Raw genomic sequence first — 23,147 nt, 5'->3', positions numbered from 1 at the left:
AAAAAAAAAAAAAAAAAAAAAAAAAAAAAAAAAAAAATCAGCATATGGGAAAAATTGAGTTGGAGGCAGACAATTCAAAGAAAGAATCCTAAAAAAAATAGTTACCAGTCTAATAAAATACTAGCATAATTTAAAAATATATGGCAAATTCTGTACAAAGAAACATTGGAATAAATGTAGGATTTTTTTTAAAAGTTGAAATAAATTAATGAGAAAGGACTGAGGCTACTGAGCTGTACAGACAAGAGGCCAGTGATGAGGAACAGGCAGAAACATTCAATAAGAACCTCTAGGACAGCATGTGATTTAACTGAGAAAACAAAGAATGTTTGGAGCATGGTCATCCTGTACAGCTGGGCTGCTCAGCTGTGTTGATGTAGTTTCACCTCAGCTACTGTACTACATAGTAGCACAAAATAATGCAATCAATTATGAGCTAGCTTGTGTTGCAAAACCGAGGTGACTCACTAGTCAGGAGAAAGGGGTAGAATTCTCCATACAGGAAGAGAATGTGGCTGCTATGATAGATCTTGTATATGGTTAAGCACCAAATAAATTTTAGTGGTGGATACCTTTACTAGTGCTACTTCTGTGGTTGCTACTTCTACTTCTAATGATGTTAGTTAAGGTCTCTGAGGCAGATACCTACAGTTTACTTGGTTTCTATCCCAGGCACCCCACTGCCATTTTTCTTTTGCTAAAAGAACTCTGAATATTTTGCTCAGGCAACTGCTTTTCAAGACAGATGAAATTTATCCCCTTTTAGGGGCAAACCAATAACAGTAATTCTGTTCCTTTTACTAATGATGGCTTAAGGCTGGGCATGTGGCCTTCTGGCAAAAACAAACAAACGAAACAAAAACCAAGGAGGAGGGGGAAGGGGAGAAAGAGAAAGAAAGAAAGAAGGAAGGAAAAGAAAAAATGGAAAAAAAGATGAAAAGAAGACAATAAGAAAAAGAAAAAATATGAAAGAAAGAAGTCTCCTGAGGAGAAAGGGAAGAGCTCTGCGAACAGCTTCCCTTATACCTTAGAAAGAGACAGGCAGTTTCTCTTCCCTCCTGTGGATATTGACATGGCAGGAGTATTTTGGTGCTCTAATGTTCAACTTATCCTTTTGGGATTCCACACTCCAGATAACAATATCTGTGGATGTTTGAGTCCCTTATATAAAATAGCATAGTACTTGTATGTAACCTATGTAGATTCTCCTGTATATTTTAAATCTTTTTTTGTTTGTTTGTTTTTTGTCTTTTTGAGACAGGGTCTCGCTATGAAGTTCAGGCTGGCCTTGAGCTCACTTTGTAGCCCACACTGGCCTCGAACTCACAAGGATCCTCCTGCCTCAGCCTCTCAAGTGCTGGGATTACAGGCGTGTGCCACCACCCCCAGCTCCTTATATTTTAAATCTTAATTCTAGGTTACTTATAATGCCTAATACAAAGTAAATACATTGTATTGTTTAGGGAACACTGGAAAAGAAATAAAGAATTTATTTAGAAATTTAGTAATAAAGAAAAAATTTGTATATATTCCATACAGATGCAATTTTTAAAAATATTTTCAATACAAGGTTGGTAAACTGCATGTGGTGGCACATGCCTGTAATCCCAGCACTTGGAGGCTGAAGTCGGAGGACTGTTATGAGATAAATGTCAACCTGGGCTACATAAGTGAGTTCAAGGCTAGCCTGCACTACGTAAAAAAAGTCTTGAAAAAAACCAATCAATCAACAAAGAAATAAAATAAACTCAAAGTTAAAGCAAGAATGACCACTACTACTGCTCCAAGCAATTACACGAACATTACATAAGATACGTAAATATTGGAAAAGAGGTTGCAAAATTATTTGCAGATAGTATAATTATGTACCTGAAAATCCAAGAAAAATTACCAGAATACTCATTAGAATATGAAGTTTAACGAAGTGGCAATTATTTCTAAAAATCAAATGTTTCATAGGGACAAATAAGGGAAAATACAATGGAAGACTACTGACCAAAACCTTAAAATAACAGAATAAATATAAAATATGTAAACCTATCTGATGTAAAATGCAAACTTGTACAAGAGGTACAGATAAAAGAAGGCTTCTAAAGTGGTTAATTCTCAGACTGGAAGATTCATATTATATTAATACATCAAAAATTAAATATTTAATTTTATATAAAAAATAAAAGCTTGGTGGGATCTGCCAGCATGAAACGTGCAGATATGGAGGGCCACCTATATTTTTAAAGTGAATTAAAATTGATATATTTTGATAATTTTACATGTACAATTTTTTTTGTTTTTGTTTTTGTTTTTTGTCTTTTTTTCTGGTACTGGGAATCAAACTCACGACCTGGTGCTTGCCAGGCAGGCACTGTGCCGCTGAGCTAAATCCCCAGCCCCTTTATATGTACAATTTACAATCTTCTTTACAATGATTACTTTCTATGTCCTAGGTAGATGATCTTTATACTATTCAGTATGGTTGCCACTAGCCACATTGAAATTTATATTAATAAAACTTAAAAGTTCTGATTTTGAATTACACTAGCTACACTTCAAGCTCTCAATAGCTAATTGAGCTAGTGGCTATCAGGCTGGACAATGCACATATGGTGTATTTACATCATGAAGAAAGTTCTATTGGAGAGTACTGGCCTAGATTAGGTAGTCTGGACAATTTAAATTTTTATATATTAGATTACAGGAAAGCAGGTCCCAGCCTACACAAATCATGACCAGACAATTTTATTAACCTAGACAGCATGCAAAACAAATTTTAGTATGGTAAGTCAATTCCAAATTTTGAATGACTAGAGTCAAAATTTGTAAAGAAAACATAATCGATTGCTCTAGGAGACAGATAGCAATAGAAATGTTAACCCAATAATAAGTTTTACAATTTGATTTTCTAATATAGCTCATGTATAAAATCAAAATGTTTTAAATGTTTGGCATTTCTTCTTTTTCAGTTATTATACTTATATCAGTAGGGCCTAAATTTGTGTCCCACTCTTAAAATTATTATAACAATGGAAATACAAATTGAGAGGTGCATTTGTGTTCCTCTTGTCAGATACACAGTAGGTATTCACTTCTTCTATTGTATAAAATCTCTTCCTCTGAGATTCATTCCATCCATCTGAATCACTGTCTGACTTAATAAATGAGGGCAATTCTCCCTTATTTATTAAGGATTCTGATACCTAGTTCATGGTCTCATCCTGCACTGTAAGTTCTAATATCACCCTAAGTAACTTCCATATCCACTTGGAAGACTCCACAAGCTCACTAGCTTTGAAGGTCTTTAAACTCCTCCGCTCACATGCATACATTTCTACAGGCATAATCCAGATTTGTCATCACTGAGAATATTCTTATTGTTATATCTCAAATTCACACACATTTCATTCTCTGATGTCTGATCTCAATTTCTATCTTCCTTACCATTATTTTCCTATTACATGGATTCTTTGATTTTTATGGCTTTTTGAAGTTAAGGTCTTAATTTTCTCTATGTTATCTCTATTTAGACTCCATTCATCCCTCACGTAGAGGCTACTGATGAGAGAATATTCATTCTCATTAATATCCTTTAATGCCTCTTGATTTGTAGTTTTATTTTGCTCCAATCCATTCCCATCTGAAATATGAATCTAAGGCTCTTTCATTGATTCTTAATGCTTCAAAATAAAGATGATACTTTTAAACAGACAGGACTTACATTTAAATTTTCCTTCTGTGTAAAATCTCATTGTCTCACTGAGCTCTCTGCTCAATTCCCATTTGTCCTTCAGCTCTCTAGCTTTCAATGGAAAGAAATTCATAGATCCCTAATTAAGCCTTGGTGCCAATTCCATGTACTTTTATAGTATCTCCTATTATTCCATTATATCACTTACTATAATATATTGTGATTTTCTGCTTTTAAGTGATATCTCAGGAAATTATAAGATCCTTGAGGGCAGAGATGGTCTTTCTCACTCTAGAACAGTCTAATACTCAGTAGGCATTTTATTATTTTTGAGTGAATGAATAATGTTGATAACTTCAAAAAATAATTATAATTGAAGCTATACTTAATCACTTTGAGATCCAAGTTTAATAGAATGAAATATAATACACTGTATAAGAAGGCAGTAGAAATAGAGCAGGGTAAGAAAGATTAGGAGCCCCAGATAGAAAGGGTTGCAAGGAGTGTTGTAGTTTTAAACACACTATTGAGGCTAGGCCTAATTGAAAAGGTGACATTAAGTGAAGGATTGACCCATGTAGTTATTTTAGGATAAGGGTATATACAAAGCAAAGAGGCCAATGAAAAAGCTCTGAGATGGGAACATGACCAACATGGTCATGCAAGGAGGCCCATGTAGCTAGAATACAGTGAATGAGAAGGAAAATAAGAGATGTATTTAGAAAAGCAATGAAAACCAGACTGTGTAGATTTTGTAGGCCTTTGTACTTAAGTAAAATGGGAGGTGAAACTGAAGAGTAAAGGATAATCAGATTCACTTTGCCTGAGGGGGCAAGAGTAGTGCTAGAAAATCTTCCTAAGAGGTTATTGAAGTAATTCAGTGAGAGATAGTGGTAACTCAGACTTGAGGGCCTACAGCAGAATAGTGGGAAGTCATCAGATCTACGATATATTTTGTAGGCTAAATCAACAGGATTTCCTGGGGGAATTGGACACAGAGAAAAGAGCCAAGAAGACTAGTATTTTTAGCTTAAAACAAATGGTGTCAACATCTGAGATAGAGAATACTACTGGAGGAACAGATTTGTGGAACTGTTTTGTAGATAACGATTGTACATATCAAATATGAGATGTCTATTAAAATCTAATCAAGTAGTAAGATATGGTCCTCAGATCCATGGAAAAAGTTTGGGCTGAAGCTTTCAGGGTCAAGTGGCATACAAATGACATCAAAATCACTGAAACAGAATATCATTATGGAAATGAATACTGATGAAACAGAGAAAAAAGTCAGGACTAAGCCAACCATGGGTATTCTATAACAGTAAGAGGTCAGAATAAAGAGTAGGAATCAGCAACAGAGAATGATGAGTAAGTAGTAATGTAAAAGAACGATCAAGGAGCTGGGGATATAGCTCAGAGGCACAGCACCTGCCTGGTAAGCGCAAGGTCATGAGTTCGATTCCCAGTAGGAAAAAAAAAAAAAAAAAAGAACAATCAAAAAGTCATAGTGTCCTGAAAACCTAGTGAAATTTCACATTAACTATTGGTCTTGGGAGCATGGAAAACATCTGCGACCAGACAGGAGCATCTGAATAGAATAATGGAAGCAAAAACCTTGAAAAAGCAATTTTAGGAAAAAATGAAAAGGAATTGGATTAAGTATAAACAAATCTTTTGAGAAATTTGTTTCAAAAGAGAGCAAAGAAATGGGAAAATAACTGGCACGTTTTGGATGCTTATGGAAAAATACAGAAAAGAACATGTTAGAACAATTTCACATATTTATGAAAGCACTAAGACCTAAGACGAGTTAAGACTGGAAATTATGAGAGTGAGTGATAGTAGGTTAATAGACTGTTATCATGAAACTAAATGAGGCGGGGGAGAATGACCTAGAAGAAGTTATAGGTATAAAAATATCCACTTCCAGGCCCAGTCTTCTTGAGCTAGGGAGAAAACAGGACCTCCAGTTTGGAAACTACAGAAGAAGCAATAGATTCAAAAGAAAGCCAATTTCCATTGTAGCAAGAAAGTGACTGGAAATAAAATTGAGATAAGTCAGGGTATAAAACAGTGCTGATGATGGATCATCAACTCCTGTGGACACAGAAGAGCTTTGGTAGTTGGACAGGATAAGAAACGATACACAGAGTCTTATGGGACTGGATGGCAAGAGATAAGGTCTGATGTGAATATTTGGGGCTTCTTGCAGTGACAAACAGGAAATAAAGAGTTAGTAAGCTCAATCAGGGGAACTCAAGCAAGACGGTGATCGTTCTGAGCGTTGTGGGGCTCGGTAGTTCAGGGTGTGTGGCTCTTTTGTGATATCTCTTGGGGAAGAATGTGCTTGTTCCTAGTGTTGGAGTTCCCCTTGACTGTGAAAGTATCAATGGAGTTGAGGCCAGCTCGATTTGTTAACCATTCAGGAAATTCATGTGGCCCTCATTCACATGGATTTCTGATCAAATAGTTTACAATTTTAAAAATTTCCCTGCTGTAGGGAAGAAGTAAGCTAACTTTTCATAGCAAAATTTGGTTTTACTTACATCTGTATTACAGGAGCGGTAGCGTTTCCTTTCCCCGAGGCAGTATTTTCCACCTCCTGAAGGTCTGAAAAAACATTTTGTTTAACATGTGAACATAATATATCTATCCACACAAAGTATATATATTGTTTAATGAAGACATATAAAACTCTACTCTAAGAAAACATAAAATGCAATATTTTATAAATTATTAAAATAATCACGCTGGCAATTGCTATAATTATAGTTGTTGAATAAAAGGGTAAGACAATTTACTATGAGTAGTCTTTAAGGCTTAATTGTTATGATTTATATTCTTAAGAAACATTTTATGTATTTTCTAATTACCATAGTACATACTCAGTTCAACACAATGCGCTTTTTAAAAATCACACATTTATAATGAAAACCCATTTTAAAAAATATTATCTGACGTTAGATGTTTACCAAGAAGGAATGAAGAGTTTGTTTCTCTTCCAGATGCAAAGCAAAGAAAAAACACTAAATAATTTTCTGGAAATAGCTCGTTTAATATACATAATATAGAAATGAGTTTCTACCTTATTTTAAATATTACATGAATTTAAAAATTAAACCCCCAAATCAGATAGCTTTGCATTATATAAATCTTTCTATTGTACACAAATTAGTGAAAAAGCAAGATGTCAAATATTTGAGTTACATAAGTTAATCTTTAAAGTGTTTAACATTAGGGAGAGCCATACGCTATTACTTGGGCATGGCATTATCAAATGGAAAAAGAACTAACTTCTTTTTAAAAGAAGTCCAGGTTATTCCTTTACATATATGGGTATATTATTTAGCAGAGAATTTTATATTTTGGGTTATTAATTTACAAGAGCCTGAAGTTGAATTTAGATTAACTGCTGTGCATATGCTTCAAATGGATCAAGCTGACTGGTATCAATGAATAATTAAAGCTACATTTTGAATATATTTTGAATGCCAGTGAATGCAGGCTTGAATGAAACTGCTCAGTTTGAAGAAGCTAGAGCGAATGTGTTGGTAGTACAAAAACAAATACAGTGCTCATAGTGGGAATGGTAGTAGCAATGAAGAGCCTAAGAATGGGTAACAGGAAGCTCTGGTTAGCAGGAGGGTAATAAAGTGACAGAAAGTGGGAAAACGGAAAGAGAACTAATTTAAAGGGCAGCAATTTTGAGCAAAAGAGAAGAAACAAGACATCTGGAGAGAGAAACCAAAGAGAAAAGTCCTAAGTTAAAATGGGAACAAATAAAACATAAAGACAGATCATCTTTTATCCCAGAGCAGGGAAAGGAGCCCTGTTCTCATAATATCATTCTGCACCAAATACCAGCTAGGAAAGCAGGCCCTCAGGTTCAATTCTAGATAAAATGGGCACTTAACATCCAGCAGTGTAGTCTCAGAGAGGACAAGAAGAAAGCATAGCTAAAGGAACATCCACCTGTAAGGGGCATTGGAGGGAGGGAAAAACAGAGCTAACAAAGAATACTGATGGACTGGCTTTTTGCCAGGAGGACTCTGGCTAGAGAAAAGAGTAGCAAGAGAGGAGCAATCTGCCCTGCATAAAACAGTCTTGGGGAGAAAAGTAGTGGCAACTTCAGAAGATGATTAATGGGGGCATGTGAATGGAAACTATTTTAACACATGGGCAGTATTCTTTTCATTGTGATTTGTGATGCGAATCAAGGCATTTCAACCCTTGAAGTGCTCTCATTGGTCCTTTTAATACTAATGTAGCAGTAATAATTTTATGTGACATGTGAAAAGACCTTAGGTTTCCTGGGAATAATGATAATGTAGCAAAACCAGACCTGGGTTCATCCATAATTCAGTAGTTTTTGGAGAAGGAAATCTATCTGATTATTACTAGATGAAAAGTCTGACTTACCTAGGGCAGATACACAATGCTCTTCTATTTTTTTATTTTTGTTTTTAATTACACAGTAAGGGAAAAGGGAGAAAGTCTGTCGAACAAAGCACTTCCACTTTCTTGTGCCTGTTGCTTGCTCTGAAGACAAGCATTTGGCTCACTAGAGAAACGTTTTTACAGATAACATGTGAAACCACAGCTTTGAATCATTTCCAACTGTGTCTTTTTGTTGGCTCTGGCTTACTTTAGCTACTTACGCTGGACTGTCACAGTGTCTTAAGGATGAAGAGACGCCTCCCCCGCAGGTCCTGCTGCACTCTCCCCATAGTGACCAGGGACCCCAGTCCCCATCTATGCTCTGGGGCCAAGTGCCAAAAGGAACACAATCTCCCTGATAACACCACTGCAAGATTTCACAAAAAACACAGAATTAGTTTTTAGGCAGCTAGAGCTAACAGGATAGCAATATAAAAGTGTCAGGTAATGACCAATTTTAGGCATTAGCATTCTCAAAATAGATAATATAGTTCTGTAACTGTGTTTAGACATCGGTGAAGGTACATGCGATTTGCAAATTTTCTTTAGCTAGATCACAATTTATAAATCTCTAACATGTGCCAGGAGTTCTAAAAAAACCTGATTTTGCCTTCTTTTTCTTTGTTTCTTCTCCATACTTCTAATGTTTCTCATTATAGAGCAAGTTACAGGCCTCAAAATCTCTTTAGATATTTTAGCATTTTCTTTAAAAATTTTCTTTATATCCATCCTACTATTATTAGACTCGTGGAATGATAACGCAATATGGAAAGTTCCTCAGTAAAGAATTTTTATGATGGTAATTGCTCTTTCTTTTAAAAAAATGGTTGAGGCTACAATAGTAAAAGAATGTGTTGTGGCATTTCATCTACATGAGCACTGCAGACATAATAAAAGTAATGCCAAGACACTAGGGACTGGGTACAAAAAAAAAAGCCCTTATATACACTGACTAGCCATGTGTATAGCCTCTGCATGAGCATGTGTACTGGAATTCTGCTCAGCTTCATTCTCAGCAATAAACCACACATACTGCACCTAAGTAGAAAGCCAGGAATAATTTATTGAGACGCAGACATCACATAATCAGCTCATAACTCTAGCATGATAAATATTATTTGCAGAATATGGCAAAACAAAAGCCTTTTTAAAAAAAAGCCAAGCATCTGTAGGCTTTTTATCAAACACCGACAAGCTCAACTAATGTTACAAAAATCATTTGTTTATATGAATAACTATATGGAATATTATTATTAGAGTTGAAGGTCAGCAATGTTAGACTATTAAATAAAAATTCAAATTAATATTAAAATGTAATGAGACTATGACGTGAAGCTTAGAAAATTATCAGTTCGTTATTTTAATTCTCTCACAAAGTTTTTTGGTTTTACTTCCAATGTATATCTGGAATTCTTTCACCGCTCATCTTCCTCACTGGTACTGCCCTAGAAAACTGGCAAATGGAGTAGCTTCTTACCTGGTCACTCTGCCTCCATTTTTTTCTACTAGAATTTATTTTACATAGGTAATTCAAGCATAACTTCTAAAAACATATTATCATATCTTGTTACTTTTTTTTTTTTTCCATAAAAAGCCTTCACAGTTTCCTACTTCTCTAAATTCTGGCCAATAGCAGACATAGTGCTCCAGATTCTGCATCCTTTTTCAACCTCAATCTCTTCTTTGCAGTGACTGGTCCAAACACACTGGCTTACTTTCTTTCTTCTTGATACACAAAGCTTTTCTCTCCTTAGCACAACTGCATTTGGTGATTTAGTTCTCCAAACTGTTTTACTGCTGTGTATTATTTTAGAGCTCATTTAATACTATTTGAAGTTATCCTGTTTATCTTTAAATTACTTCTTTGCTTTCCCTTCTTGGAATGTAAGACCTTTGAGGGACACATATGGCTATTTAGATTCATTAAAAGAAAAAGTCAGTGATTCAGACCAACTAGCCACACTTCAAGGGTGCCATTTAATTCTTTAATAGTTACATGAGGCTAGTGGCTACTCTGTTGGATAGAGCAGATACAGAACATTTCCATCATCACAGTATGTTTTACTTGACATGTAGTAGGCATACAACAAACATTTATCAATAAATAAATACTTAGGTAAATTATGGAATTCTGCATCATGTTTTGGTTACTACATGCCGGGAAAGAGCTGGAGTATTTTTTTGGAGTACTGGGAATTGAAACTAGGACCTCACACTTGCCAGGCAGGCACCGTGACATTGAGTTATATCCCTGGCCCAAGAACTATAGTATTAGAGGGTTAAGAAAGTCATATTGGTTCCCTGGCCATGGGTACATAACTGGATCTTAGTGACTTGTTTTAGTAGTTGCAACAACATAAAAGTTGTGGGTTGTTTTGTGTTTTTTTGTTTGTTTGTTTTTTAGTATGGGTGCTGAGTAATGATCACCTGTTTGTAAAAAGTTAGGTAACAGGAAGTCAAAATTTGGTTGGCTGTTAAGAAAAACACTGTGACTTCCAGACTGATAAATATTAAAATCGGTGGTACATGCCTATAATCCCAGCATTCTGAGGGGCCAGGACAGGAAGATTATACGTTGTGGCCCAGACTATACAATTGAGGGAACTACCAAGACTCTGACTCAAAGAAAAATGTGAAGATTAAATGATTGAGTTTTGGACAATGAAAATTACCATGAAGAAAAAATAATCACATACTTATAATGCTGAAGAGTCAGTCAGCTCAACCAATAATATAGTAGCCACTTGGAGCAGGACTGCTGATAATCTATACTTGAAAGGAAGAGAATGCCTCCTGCCAGCTTTTATGAGTCACCCGGTTGGTGCAGAACACCAATTATTTCATAATGATATATCAATTATGTTAGATATTTACCTATGTAAAAGTCAGAACATTGAGGCAAATAATCTCCAGTTTTGCAGTTTTGCTGCTATAAATAGCTATGTGTAAGAATATTTAAGCCTGCACCTATGTTTTAAGGCTGAGCAGTGTAGTCCTGGCCAGTACTTACTTATTTGCAATTAATGGAAACTGACACTAGAACCAGCTCATATAATAAAATGTGCCTACTTTTTCAAGTTGGAAACTTAGCATTACTGACTTCAAGTAACATAAAAGCTTGATGTTACATTTATTTTATATAAACATAGAGTTAGATCTAAAATTCAAATAGACTTTGGGGTTCATGAGGCCTAAACATTTTTTCAGATGGGGAAACCAAACCTGAAAGAGAGGTCTTGCTCAAGGTACTTATTGGGAGAAAGTGGACTATCTGTCCAAAAATACACAAAATTCAATGGGAAAAAGATCAATTGAAGGCATAAGATATACTTGAACACATTTAAGAATACTATTATCTTTACTCCACAAAAGACCACTAGAAAGATTAAAAAGGGAAAGCCATGCAGCTACACATTATGTTTATTTCAGACCTCCTTGAATACACCAATGATTTGTCAAAAACTTTTTCACATTTTTTACTTTCGGGATAACAAGAAATTATGAGGCCACAAGGACATGGAACAAGGTAATATTGCTATACATATTTAAGAGAAGTCACAGAAATAACCTTTTTTCTTTTAAAACTTATTCTTGGGTTGGGGAATGTAGCTCAATGGTAGAGCAGGTCCCTGGGACTCACAAGACTTTGGTTCAACTCCCTCACCCAAAAAAAAAAAAAAATTAAAAATAAACTTTATTCTTAAGGTAAAAGATAAATATACTATTTAGTTGTTAAAAATGTTACTTGGCTCTTGTCATTAACATCTACATAGTCATAATATTTCATAAATAGTTTGCAAGGAGAACTTTTACTGCATACATTCATACTTTTGTTGTATCTATTTCTTGAAGTTATAACATAAATAATTTTAGCAGAAAGTTAAACAGCAAAAGTGAAAGACTAAAATATGCATTGTACTATAAATAGCTAGTTATTTAGCAGTTCATAAGAGACTAGTCTCTAATTTAATAAGTGAGTTAACAGCTCACTTAACTAGTCTACATGATAACAACCTTATTCTATGTAGGCAACTTTTACCATAAACCCTACATCTCATTCTAATAATATTTTAGGATTTAAAACATTGTACTTTCTTTTCTTTTCTTTTCTTTCCTTAACTATAATGGGAATAAATTTTGGCTCTTGATCCCATATGGTTTAGATTAGGACAACTTCAAAAATTGGTTAAGAACAGACATACTTTCAAAGAAGTTAAAATCTATCAAATTGTTTGATTTTGATCTCTGGAAGAAATGGGGTGTGTATGTGTGTGTGTGTGATGTATTTTGTTTTGTTCTGATTTCTTTTGTACTTATATGAAATCATATGAATCACTTTGGAATTCCTGCTACTTACCTCCTTTGTTAATAAATATCTTGATGCAGTGTTATGATTTTAAAGAGAAGAGTTATTTAACTTAATAAATGGGCTTGAGGAAGCCCATAGGAGACTTCAGGTGGATCAAGTGATTTGAGGACTTTTCTAGATGTTTGCATTAATCAATAATATAAAAATTTTAATGTGTGTAAATCATGAATAGAATAATTACATTCCACCAAATTAAGAATTTAACTATATAAATCCTGTGAGCATATAAAGGTCAAATGTTGAGTGTAGTATCATTTGTTTTTCTCCTTTTTAACATGAAGTTGCCAAATCTATAAAAATGCTATATCTAGAGGCACAGACTCTTTCTTAATTTTTTTTTTTGTTTTGTTTTTCTCCGGTACCGGGAACCGAACTCATGACCTTGCGCTTGCCAGGCAGGCGCTTTTGCCACTGAGCTAAATCCCCAGCCCCTCTTTCTTAATTTTTTTAAAACTAGGAATGTTAAATAGCAAATGTAAACCAGATTCTAATTTTTACTCTCAAAGGTTATAATGAATCTAGTAATTTTGGATTGTTCTAAACAACACTCTTGTTGGTCTAAATTAAACAGATGAATTTGGCTTTCCTTTGCTAATTCAGGTGTGTTTAGCCAGATTCACAAAGGTGAAAGACATCAAACGATTACATTCCAAGAAGAAAATCTCATATTTTTGCTTTTGATTTTCCACATTCTTTCTAAATTCAATATGTTTTAAACATTACCTGGAAAGATAGCATATGCCAATGAAGCTTTAAAAGGCTTCTTAAAATGACACTGTTCACTGCTAAACATCCCTTGCTACTGGACTACTAACTTTTATGATCTACATTGGGGGCTTTATAATATATGTTTAAACAAGGTATATTATAAATCAATCTAACTTTTGAGAATTTCTCAGAATTTCATGTAGGAAAATTTCAAGATGAATATACACAACATTTTAAAATAATTTTTTGTTCTTTTTAAATAGAAAAATTTTATGGTATGATGATATACCTTGTAATAGTCAGAACTGGGTCCACTCAGCATCTGGAATGAGCTATCTCAAAGGAAATCCTAAGATTTTTAAAGAAAGTCATATTGATGATTCAATATAGAACATTCTCACAAGTCAGAAATGCTGAGGATTGGAGCACAGCACTATTAAAAGAGTTATCATTTACTATGCAGGTTCAGGAATGCTCTAACTACATTAAAGTCCAAATGCTAAATCAGAAAGTACCATTCCATAATGCAGTATTTAAATTTTTAGAGCAATCAGAAGAGCTATTCTTTCTTCAATTCCAGTGTTTACAGTTAAGGGTCTGATCAATACATATACTCTACCCTAAGTAAGATAAGATCTAAGGCTGCAAATGTCCTATTATATATCCCATGCTTTAGCAAAGCATATAACAATCTTATTCTAATCCAACCGTATGTTTCCCAGGCAAAGATATTAGGAATCAATGTCACTTATTTGTAATCCCAAACGCTGGGCTATATCTCTAAATGAATCTTGTAGAATCATTAAATCAATCTTTTGGCAATAAACCAAATATTTGAAACTACCTTTGTGGTCACCAACAGGGATTATAAGGATTGAGTTTTGATTATCCTTAATATCCTGCTCAGTAACAATGCCAACATGACTACTGAAGTTTTTATAATCTAAATCCTTATTTACTATTTCATCAAATATGGCATCCCTCTGATTCCTGTCCAAAAAGCTATTGCTGATGCTATACGCAAGGAAAGTTCTCCCGCTGAAAGTCATATTGATTGATTTGTAGGAGACTGACCCATGGACACAAAGTACCAGCACACTGCCTGGGCTCATCAAATTTCCTCTGGTTAATGCTACTGTCCCCGAGCACATCCATTCAGACCATATGGTTCTTATTCAGTCCTTGAATGGCTTATTCAGGCAAACATCCAATGGCTGTAATAGCGATGTCAGACCCCCCAGGACTCACACACAGATCAGTTTTTAATTTTTTGGCCATATTTCTTACTCCATCTGCTAAATGTGCATGGAACAGTTCCCATACTTACATGGAACATTTGTGGAACTGCGCCCCCGGGCAGGAATCCCATATCTTTTGCAGCCAGAATTTGACGAGATCATCATGGATCCAATCCTCTGGATATGTCTATGCTATCACTCAAGCAATATTTCTATTCCCTCCCTTTTTAAAAAAGATTTATTCAGAAAACTCTGAGCAGCTTTGGTTTTATTCTGCTGGCTAGACAGGGTGTGTGCTTTTTCTTATTTCTTTTGATGACAGTAGTTTTGAAACTCAAGAGTTAAGATCCAAGGTTGTGAATATTCCACTCATGTCTCTGAGACACACAAACTCATTTTTATACTCTCTGATGCTAACCGCTGCCACTTAAGACAATCTCACAATGAATTATCTGCCCATCGTTGTCTAATATCACTATTGGAAAAATAATAATGAAAAGTAATGATGATACTTCAGTAATATACAGTAGCTTCCCTCTAAGGAAGCCCACAAAAAGCTTATGGAGATATTATCTCATTCCATCTTCACTATATCTGAGAAATATGTAGAAATCAGTTTTCTCTCATTTAAAAATTTACATTATTTTACCAACTGCCACACAATCATATATTTTTTAGCTCAATGTTCTGCTCATGTTGCTTCCCTATTGTGATTCCTGAGCTAAGAAATTGTTACAAGTACATAAATGAATATTTCACTTAGCATTAAAAAGTGAAATACATTTTTAGCATCTATCTCAGGCTTAGTGACCTACTTTTTTACTGTGAGTATGGAAAACTGCTTTTTCCTATGCAAATTTTCACATTGTCAGATAAGGCAATTCAGAGTCAGTATAAAAAGGGGAAAAGATTTCATCTCCGAACCAGACAATCAATCCTAGGATGAAAGCTCAGATCTACCATTAACTTGCTCTGTAATCTTTGGCTCCTAACTCCTACCTTTTTCATCTGTAAAACAGAGTTAAAATAGTACCCAATTCAGAGGCTTTTGTTAACATTAAACAGAAGAATGAGTGTAAAGTACCTAGCAATATGCCTAGCATAGCATCAGTACTTTTTAAATATTCATTAACATTACCATCATTGTTCCTGGGAATGTCAACTATCTTTAGATGGCAAATTTACAGACTAACTAAAGTTGACAAAATTAATTGAAAATTCGCCTGTAATTTTGTTACTAGCACTTTGCATGGACACTTTGCTTTAAGTCAAAATTCTAAGCTCTGATTTAATGTCCAAAGAGATATGGCTGTAAATGTAAAGTCTGCATTTAGCAACAGTAAACATGTTTCTCTTTTAAGAGAATAAATAATAGAAACCAGCAAAAATAAAATGTCATATAGAAAATAACATAGTAAATACATCTAATAAAAAATAGAGAAGTGTTCATCTCATGTATCCAGTTCTTTTTCATTTTGTCTTAAAAATATAAGTTCATTTAGTTTTCTAAGTCTTCACAAATTCAGGTTTTGTGGATGCTTTGAAGGTCTTCTGTATTTTTCCTTTATTTTTTCGCATCCTAGTAATCTGCATTTATAGTTGGTTTTTTCCTATGTTCATTCATTTTAAGACTTGTTAGTGCCATTCCTAAAACTATCTAACTCCCATATTTCTGGAAGTATGACCAAGATTTGTTCTGTAGATTAATTTTAGATGGTAATAACCAATATATTGACCTTATGGTAGTCTACTTTTAATTTCATGGACAAGAAGACCATTTGACACAAAACTTTGCTACATTTATAAGATCCTTAAGTAGTTTTTCATGCAGTCCAGTTTCCTCTTTGGAGGTATGTCAGGAATTAGCAATGGTCCACAGTCAGGGTAAAGGGAAAGCTAGGGGCTCTGTAAGCCACAGCATTACTATCATTTTAAATGTGTATGTTAAAGTTCTGTAGACTTCATTTGAAGAAAAGATTTGGGGATCTAAAGTTGACAATCATTAACCTAGATTAAGAATGTGAATCTTTAAAAAAAAATACATTTTGCCCCATATGAACTGCTTTCTTTTATCTGTGTTTATTTCTAATTATGCTTAGGAATAATTATATTTCTCCTCTTTTTGCTTATCTAAATTTAAATTCAATATCTTTAGTTTTAGTATGATTTGAGGGTGTTTTCTGAGTATCCCTCAAAATTGTAATTTCTAAGAAATATGTTATCTCTATCCTATATGCATATGGCTGTAAAATGTGACATTTGAGGGCCCTTCTATTTAGCTGAAATGATAAGAATTTAAATCTGTTTTTACAATTTAAATGATTGGTGAGGCTGAGCCATGTGTTTGCGATTATACATTATAAAATGCTTCTAGAAGGGTTCTGAGGTACTTAAAAAGAATTCTTTATGCTTTAGTTTAAAAAATAAAGTAAAATAAAAAGCCATCAGGCCCAGTGAGAGTTTTATTCTAGAGAAAGAGAAACAGGCCCGAACATCAGATGAAAGTGTAAAAACCAATGGCAAATAAAGAAGCAGATTCTCACTGTGACTTTGCCCCCTCACAGCTGTGTATTTCTCCTAAGTACAGACTGATATAAATTGCTACTTACTTTTGACATAAATTATTGGTTCCAAAATAAACCAGGACTGTTCTTTCAAGAATGTAGTTCCTAATATTTGCTAAGACTTCAGTGAAACAAAAACAAGGAATTTTTGGTAGTGCATGCAGATCTCTGTATTTTTATTGGTACTTTTAAAATATGAAAAAAAATCCTTAATCCTTTTAAAATGACCCTATCAATTCATATATTTAGCCCAATTTACTATCATTCCCAAACTCAGCATGGAAAAGCCATAAACATGGTACTAGGTCATAGGTCCTGAATGGAGCTATCAGCAAGGATTAATAAACCGTGACAGCTGCCCAAAAGCTTTCATTCTTTTTATTTAAACATCCCACTGCAAACTGAGAGTCAGTATAATCTTTGTTGAAAGTAGCCCAGCTAACATGGAAGAAGTTAGAACTGCAAAGAGATGACAAGTAGTAGTACTTTAAATCTGGCCCTTGACAATAACGCCTAGAATTTACAAATGTAACAATTCCTAGAGAATTTCAGAAGGAGCATACTAGAACTGTGCTTATCTGTTTGTTAGTAATATTTTTGAAAACTAGACCAAAAAACTAAAATTATTTAGCTCTAATTTCTGTGTTCAATAAACTATATTATTATTCCTCTACTATTAGTCCTTTCTCTTATATTGCACTTTAAAAGTCACTTTAGTTAGACTATAAAGTCCATTTTTGGGTTACATAATCATTCCTAGGAATCATTTACCAGAAAAAAAAAATTGGTTACATTATATGGCTTAATAGACTATAGTATAAGACTATAAAATTGTTGGTGAGGTTTTTTGGTACAAATATACATGTATGTACCAACAGAAAGGAGAAACTGACCTGGAAAATGGTTACTCTAATTTACTAATAGATGTATATTTGCAGATATCGAGATGAAAACAATCCATCAGGCTAGGAATTTACAATTTTAAAGTACATTTTAAATTTATACACAAGATTTTCTAGAGGTTGAGTATCAGCATTGAAAATGTATCAGTTTAGCCTACATGTCAAACAGCTAGTAAATCGCTTGAGCTTACCCCCTTTTCAATATTCCCAGTTTGACATAGTGTCCCCTCAGCTGCTGGAATGCTGTTGGTGACACAGCGGTTGCTTTTGCTGAGGCACCATAGCTCTCTACACACTTCCTAGGAAAGAAGGCAAAAGCAAGTTGGTCAGCAATAGAGAATAACACCATGTCCAATTTTTCCATAAAATACACTCATAGTCATTCAGCATTACTTATAAAGAGACTCCAGGCCTCTTGCTGCTGTTGGAGTATCAGAGTGAGGATTTTGAAAGAGGTTCTTATATGGAATTCTTATAGAATTAAGGTTACTCATTTTACAGAATTGTCTAAACATTTAGTAGATAGAGTATGTCTTAGCATTTAATATTGATTAGGATCTTCTTACAATAGTGTGCACAGATTTTATTAACATACAAAGGTAGGGAAAAAGAATAACTTGTAGAAAGAAATATACATTTACTATACTCAAGAACATGTAATAGCACAAGCTTAGCAGTTAATATTGTTGCTAAGCGACCAGGCAACTAAGACTTCCCAGTCCCACTGCAGTACACAAATAGACAAAATGTTAATATGGAAGGTTGATCTCTCTCTCTCTCTCTCTTTCTCTCTCTCTCTTTCATCTATCTATCTATCTATGTATCTATTATCTATCTATCTATCTTCCTACCTACCTACCTATATATCTAGAGAAGGACAGGGAGAGGGAGAGAAATCACGGAAATGAGTAGGAAATTAATATATGAATTTGAATAAATATGAAGGATATGTTTACAATTAAAATATGATAATCTGGAGTGCAGAGATAAATTAATATATATTTAACCCTTTTGCTTTTATTCCCTAACTGTTCTTTTAACCCTCAAAACACAATTATAAGAACTCATGACACATAAATATGATTCAGAAGTAGAGCAGTAAAATACTGAAGTCACTTAAGTTAACTGAGCCTACAAGCCCTACATGATACGATTACAAATTTGAAGCTATCTTTTTGGGTGCCCTTACCAGGCTAAAAGGAAGACATATAATGCCTGTCAGGCTTTAAAACACTTTAAAAAATTTTTAATTCCATTTGCATAGCTAGTAAGCAAGAAAAGAGTAAGAGAGAAAAAGAACATGTACTGTGAATCATAATATAAACATAAATTTTTACTTTTATAATACAATTTACTATAAAATCTTTTCTCTCTATGATTTTTAATATACTACTTTAGCTTTTTTTCTATACATATGATTTTTTATTTCTAAATATATTCTTTTAGTTTAATATTTAAAAAAGCATTAGGAGTAACATTTAATGGCTTCAAAATACCATCACATATGTAAAGTCACAAAGCAGAGAAACATTAATAAAATAGTGCATATAAAGATTTTGAATTTTTTATCCCTAACTTTATTCCCAAATAATGCTTCTGATATCTTACATCTTTATTAGGCCTAAATATTCCTTTAGACAAAGGTAAAAGCAGCTGAGTGTTTACTTCAGACGAAACAATGCAATGGTAAACTCAGAACTTTAAATTATAGAAACTATTTCTCAAAGTGCCTTGAAAAATATCTACTTACACTTAACATTTTTCAAGTCTTAATTCAAGATTCACAAGATACCCTCTTAAAGTACAGAGAATGGTGCATTCTGAAAGATAAATTTCATCCTCTAACAAGAATTTGTTACCTTAGTGGGCTCCTGGGGGTTCAGATTTTGGTAGGGCATTAACTTCCTACAGGTTATTATATAAAGTATAGAATGGGAGATCTATGTTGGGAAATCTATATTTCCTAGTCAAGTAAAACCCTCTGAAGAGTTTTCAAATAGCTCTCACAATTGGAATCTCAACATGAGTAAGAAAGAGTTTGATATCCAATTTAGGAAGATCAAAAAAAAGATACTCCCTTGAAAGATAAAAAGCAAGAAAAAACTCATTAATTTCATACCAAATAAGCAAGAAGTATGTTGCTTTTGCTGAGGCACCATAGCTGAGATTACTTAGGAACAATTTTATACTTTCAAAATAGCCACCTTTCTCTAAACTGCTGCAATCTAGGACATAAATGATGTATTACACAGATGGATCAGTTCTACTCACAAATATTAGTTACTGAATAAACATCATGTTATGGTTTGTGTCTGGATGTTGCCCCCCAAAGCCCAGGAGATCATAGGGGTGGGCTTTTTGGAGATGGCTGAATATAGAGATTGTGATTGATTCATATCCAGTGCTGGGATTAGGGTGTGGGTGCTACACTCACCCTAGGGTGGGCAGACTTGATACAATATAAGGGACAGAAAAAGTTTTGCTTGTCCCTACTCCTTCTCTTGTTGTTTTTCCTGTCTTCTGCCACCATGAAATGGTTTCCCCTCTGCCATGAGCCACCCTGCCTTGGAGCCAGCTGACTATGGACTGAACCTCTATAAACTGTGAACTAAATAAACTTTTCCTCCTTTAACTTTGGGTGTTGGTTATTTTGTCTCAGCAATGAGAAAAGTAACTAAGACACCACGATGCAGGTCCCACCCTCTAATAAAGTAAAATGCATGCTGAAATTTTTTTGCCTCTTGAGACATTTGTATAATTTTCACCACAGCAGGGAGAAGAATGGCTATCAATAAGAAATCAACCAATAAAAAATACTGGTGAGGCTGTGGCAAGAAAGGAACCCTTCTCCATTGTTAGGAATGTACACTAGTACAACCACTATGGGAACCAGTATGGAGACTCCTCAAAAAGGTAAAAGTAGAAATTCCTAGCTATTCCCCTTCTAGGTATCTTCCAAAAAAAGAGTGAAATATACCATACCACAGTGATGTATGCATACCCATGTTAATAGCAGCTAAATCTGGGAAACAGCCTATACATCTATCAACAGATAAATGGATAAAAAAATGTATTTACACACAAAGGAGTACTATTTGGGCATAAAAAGAATAAACTTGAGTCATTTGTATGAAAATAGATGCACCTTGAGACCATAATATTAAGTAAAGTAACTCAAATGCATAAGCTTAACACATGGCTTCTCATATATGAAAAACTCAAATATAAATATATATGATAGATAACAGGAAAGAAGAGACAGAAAAAGGTATTTTAATCTAGGGCAGACAATGTTTATGAAAGTGTATCTTCCAGCACTCAGGAGGCTGAGTCAGGAGGATCACTGCGAGTTCAAGACCATCCTGGGCTACAAAGTGAGTTCAAGGCCAGAACTTGTCTCAAAAAAAAAAAAAAAGTAAAAAGAGTACCTTGATTTAGTATAATTGTCTTACATTTTCTCAGGTTCTTTGGCCTATTAGTCTGATTTTCAATCTGTATACAGTATATGATAGTTAATCTTATAAGGTCTTATAAGATAAATGAATGAATCTGATGCTGGAAAAATAAAAGAGAGTGGAGTGAGGAGAGAAAAGCAGGTAATTGAAATGTGCTGTGTATGTCTACCAATCCCCTACAGTGCATGCAGTCATTATGTACTGCAAACATGTACTAATGCAAGTAAAAAAAACCTACACACGTGAAGTGATGAGGTAGAGTTAGCGACAGGGGAGACTGACTTTTCGATTAGCCATCAATTTAGCTTAGAAAAGGGGTTTCTTTCACATTTTTATAAATTCCTGATAGAAGATTAATATCATAGCTTCTATGAACTAATACATCATTATCTCTGTGTTAGGCTTCCCTCTATAATCCTGACTTTCATTTTGGAAGGACTTTGTAGGGGAAATTAAATTTTGAGCTGGCCCTTGAATTTAAGAAAGGCGAGAGAAGTTATCAACAGCCCCAGTGACGGACATTTCTGTTACAGGACAGTGAAAATTTGACATAGGCTCTTTAATTTTCATGGAATCAATTTCTAACCAACTAGGAGGATTGCCTGGCAAGGCAAAAGTAATAGTAATTTTCGCCATTCATTTAAGTATATTTATTGAGAATCCACTATGTACTAGGCCTTATGTTAATGATATGAAACAACAATACTATCACTTATACTTCATGAAAACTAGGACAGGGGTAGGAAATAGTCCCACATGCAGCAATGACTTGGTACTATTTTATGATAAAAGTTTTTCATTTCTATGATAAAATTAGAACAATGATGTCAATATGGTCAGGATTTTTTCCAATCAGATTTTATTGGTATATTTTAGATATATATAGTGATCATATTCATCACAGAGGATTTGTACCTGTACATGATTTAATTTTTTACCCATTCCCCTACCTTCCCTTCAAAACCTCCTCCCCTCCCCATTTACAAAAGTTTTGTTTCCACTTTTTCCTTCTTTTCTTATTGAAAGATGGGAAAGGTCGGGATTTTTCATGCAACTAATTTTCTATTTTAATGGACTATAACTATTTTTTGTTTTTTGTTTTTTGAGACAGGGTGGCCTCAAACTCGTTATGTAGCCCAGGCTGGCCTCAAACGTGTAGCAATCTTCCTGCCTCAGCCTCCTGAGTGCCGAATTACCGGGATGCATCACTCCACCTGGCTATAATTATTTCTTAAATTGTATTTCCTTCTGATGTTACATAAATTAAGATTCCTGAGGGCAGGGTCTGTGTGTTTATAAACAGCCTTTATAGTATATTCTTTTTTGGCAAAAGTAAAAGTTGGTCTGCCAATTTTTGAAGATAAATTTTCCAAGCCTTCAAAAATCCAAGTGATTATAACAACCCACTGCCCACGACTTGCTAACAAATGTTTATTTATTATCTGTGTTTACTATGTCTTTAATGAAAACTGCTTCTTACACCTTACCAGTATTCTCTGAATTTCATTTTTTTTAACATGCATCCTTTAGTAGATAGGAAAGGATTATTTTACTTACCTTTCTAAAAACATTTATTTACTCTTAGTTTGGAAAATACTGTAACTTTGCTAGTCTAACTTGGCTTTTGTAATTTTCTAGTTGCTTGTACGAGCTTCAAGAATTTCTTTGGTGCTATTTTATTGCTGTATCTAAGTGTTCTTTTCTTTATCTTCTTGGGACTCACAGTCTGAGGATTTGTTTCACTTTGTTTTTTTCTGTGATTCAGATTCTTTCAGTATGCCTTTGCCTA

The 23,147-nt window shown here is 34.2% G+C and overlaps 1 protein-coding gene across 2 annotated transcripts in view; it reads right to left on the bottom strand.

The window, feature by feature from the left end:
• The window catches only part of Adamts6 (ADAM metallopeptidase with thrombospondin type 1 motif, 6), a 282,035-nt gene that overhangs the window by 97,339 nt on the left and 161,549 nt on the right, over window positions 1-23,147 (bottom strand). For both annotated transcript variants that reach the window (XM_005392632.2, XM_013518467.1), the window contains exons 12-14: window positions 18,095-18,202; window positions 8,344-8,489; window positions 6,232-6,295 (exon numbers count right to left, since the gene is read on the bottom strand). In XM_005392632.2, the coding sequence (XP_005392689.1) occupies window positions 6,232-6,295; window positions 8,344-8,489; window positions 18,095-18,202 (318 nt within the window). The remainder of the gene's footprint in view (window positions 1-6,231; window positions 6,296-8,343; window positions 8,490-18,094; window positions 18,203-23,147) is intronic.

The sequence above is a fragment of the Chinchilla lanigera genome, unplaced genomic scaffold (assembly GCF_000276665.1).
Source record: "Chinchilla lanigera isolate Chin_1 unplaced genomic scaffold, ChiLan1.0 scaffold00045, whole genome shotgun sequence".
Lineage (NCBI taxonomy): Eukaryota > Metazoa > Chordata > Mammalia > Rodentia > Chinchillidae > Chinchilla > Chinchilla lanigera.
Note: the sequence above shows the minus strand (reverse complement) of the source record. Positions and strands in the feature narration are given on the sequence as shown.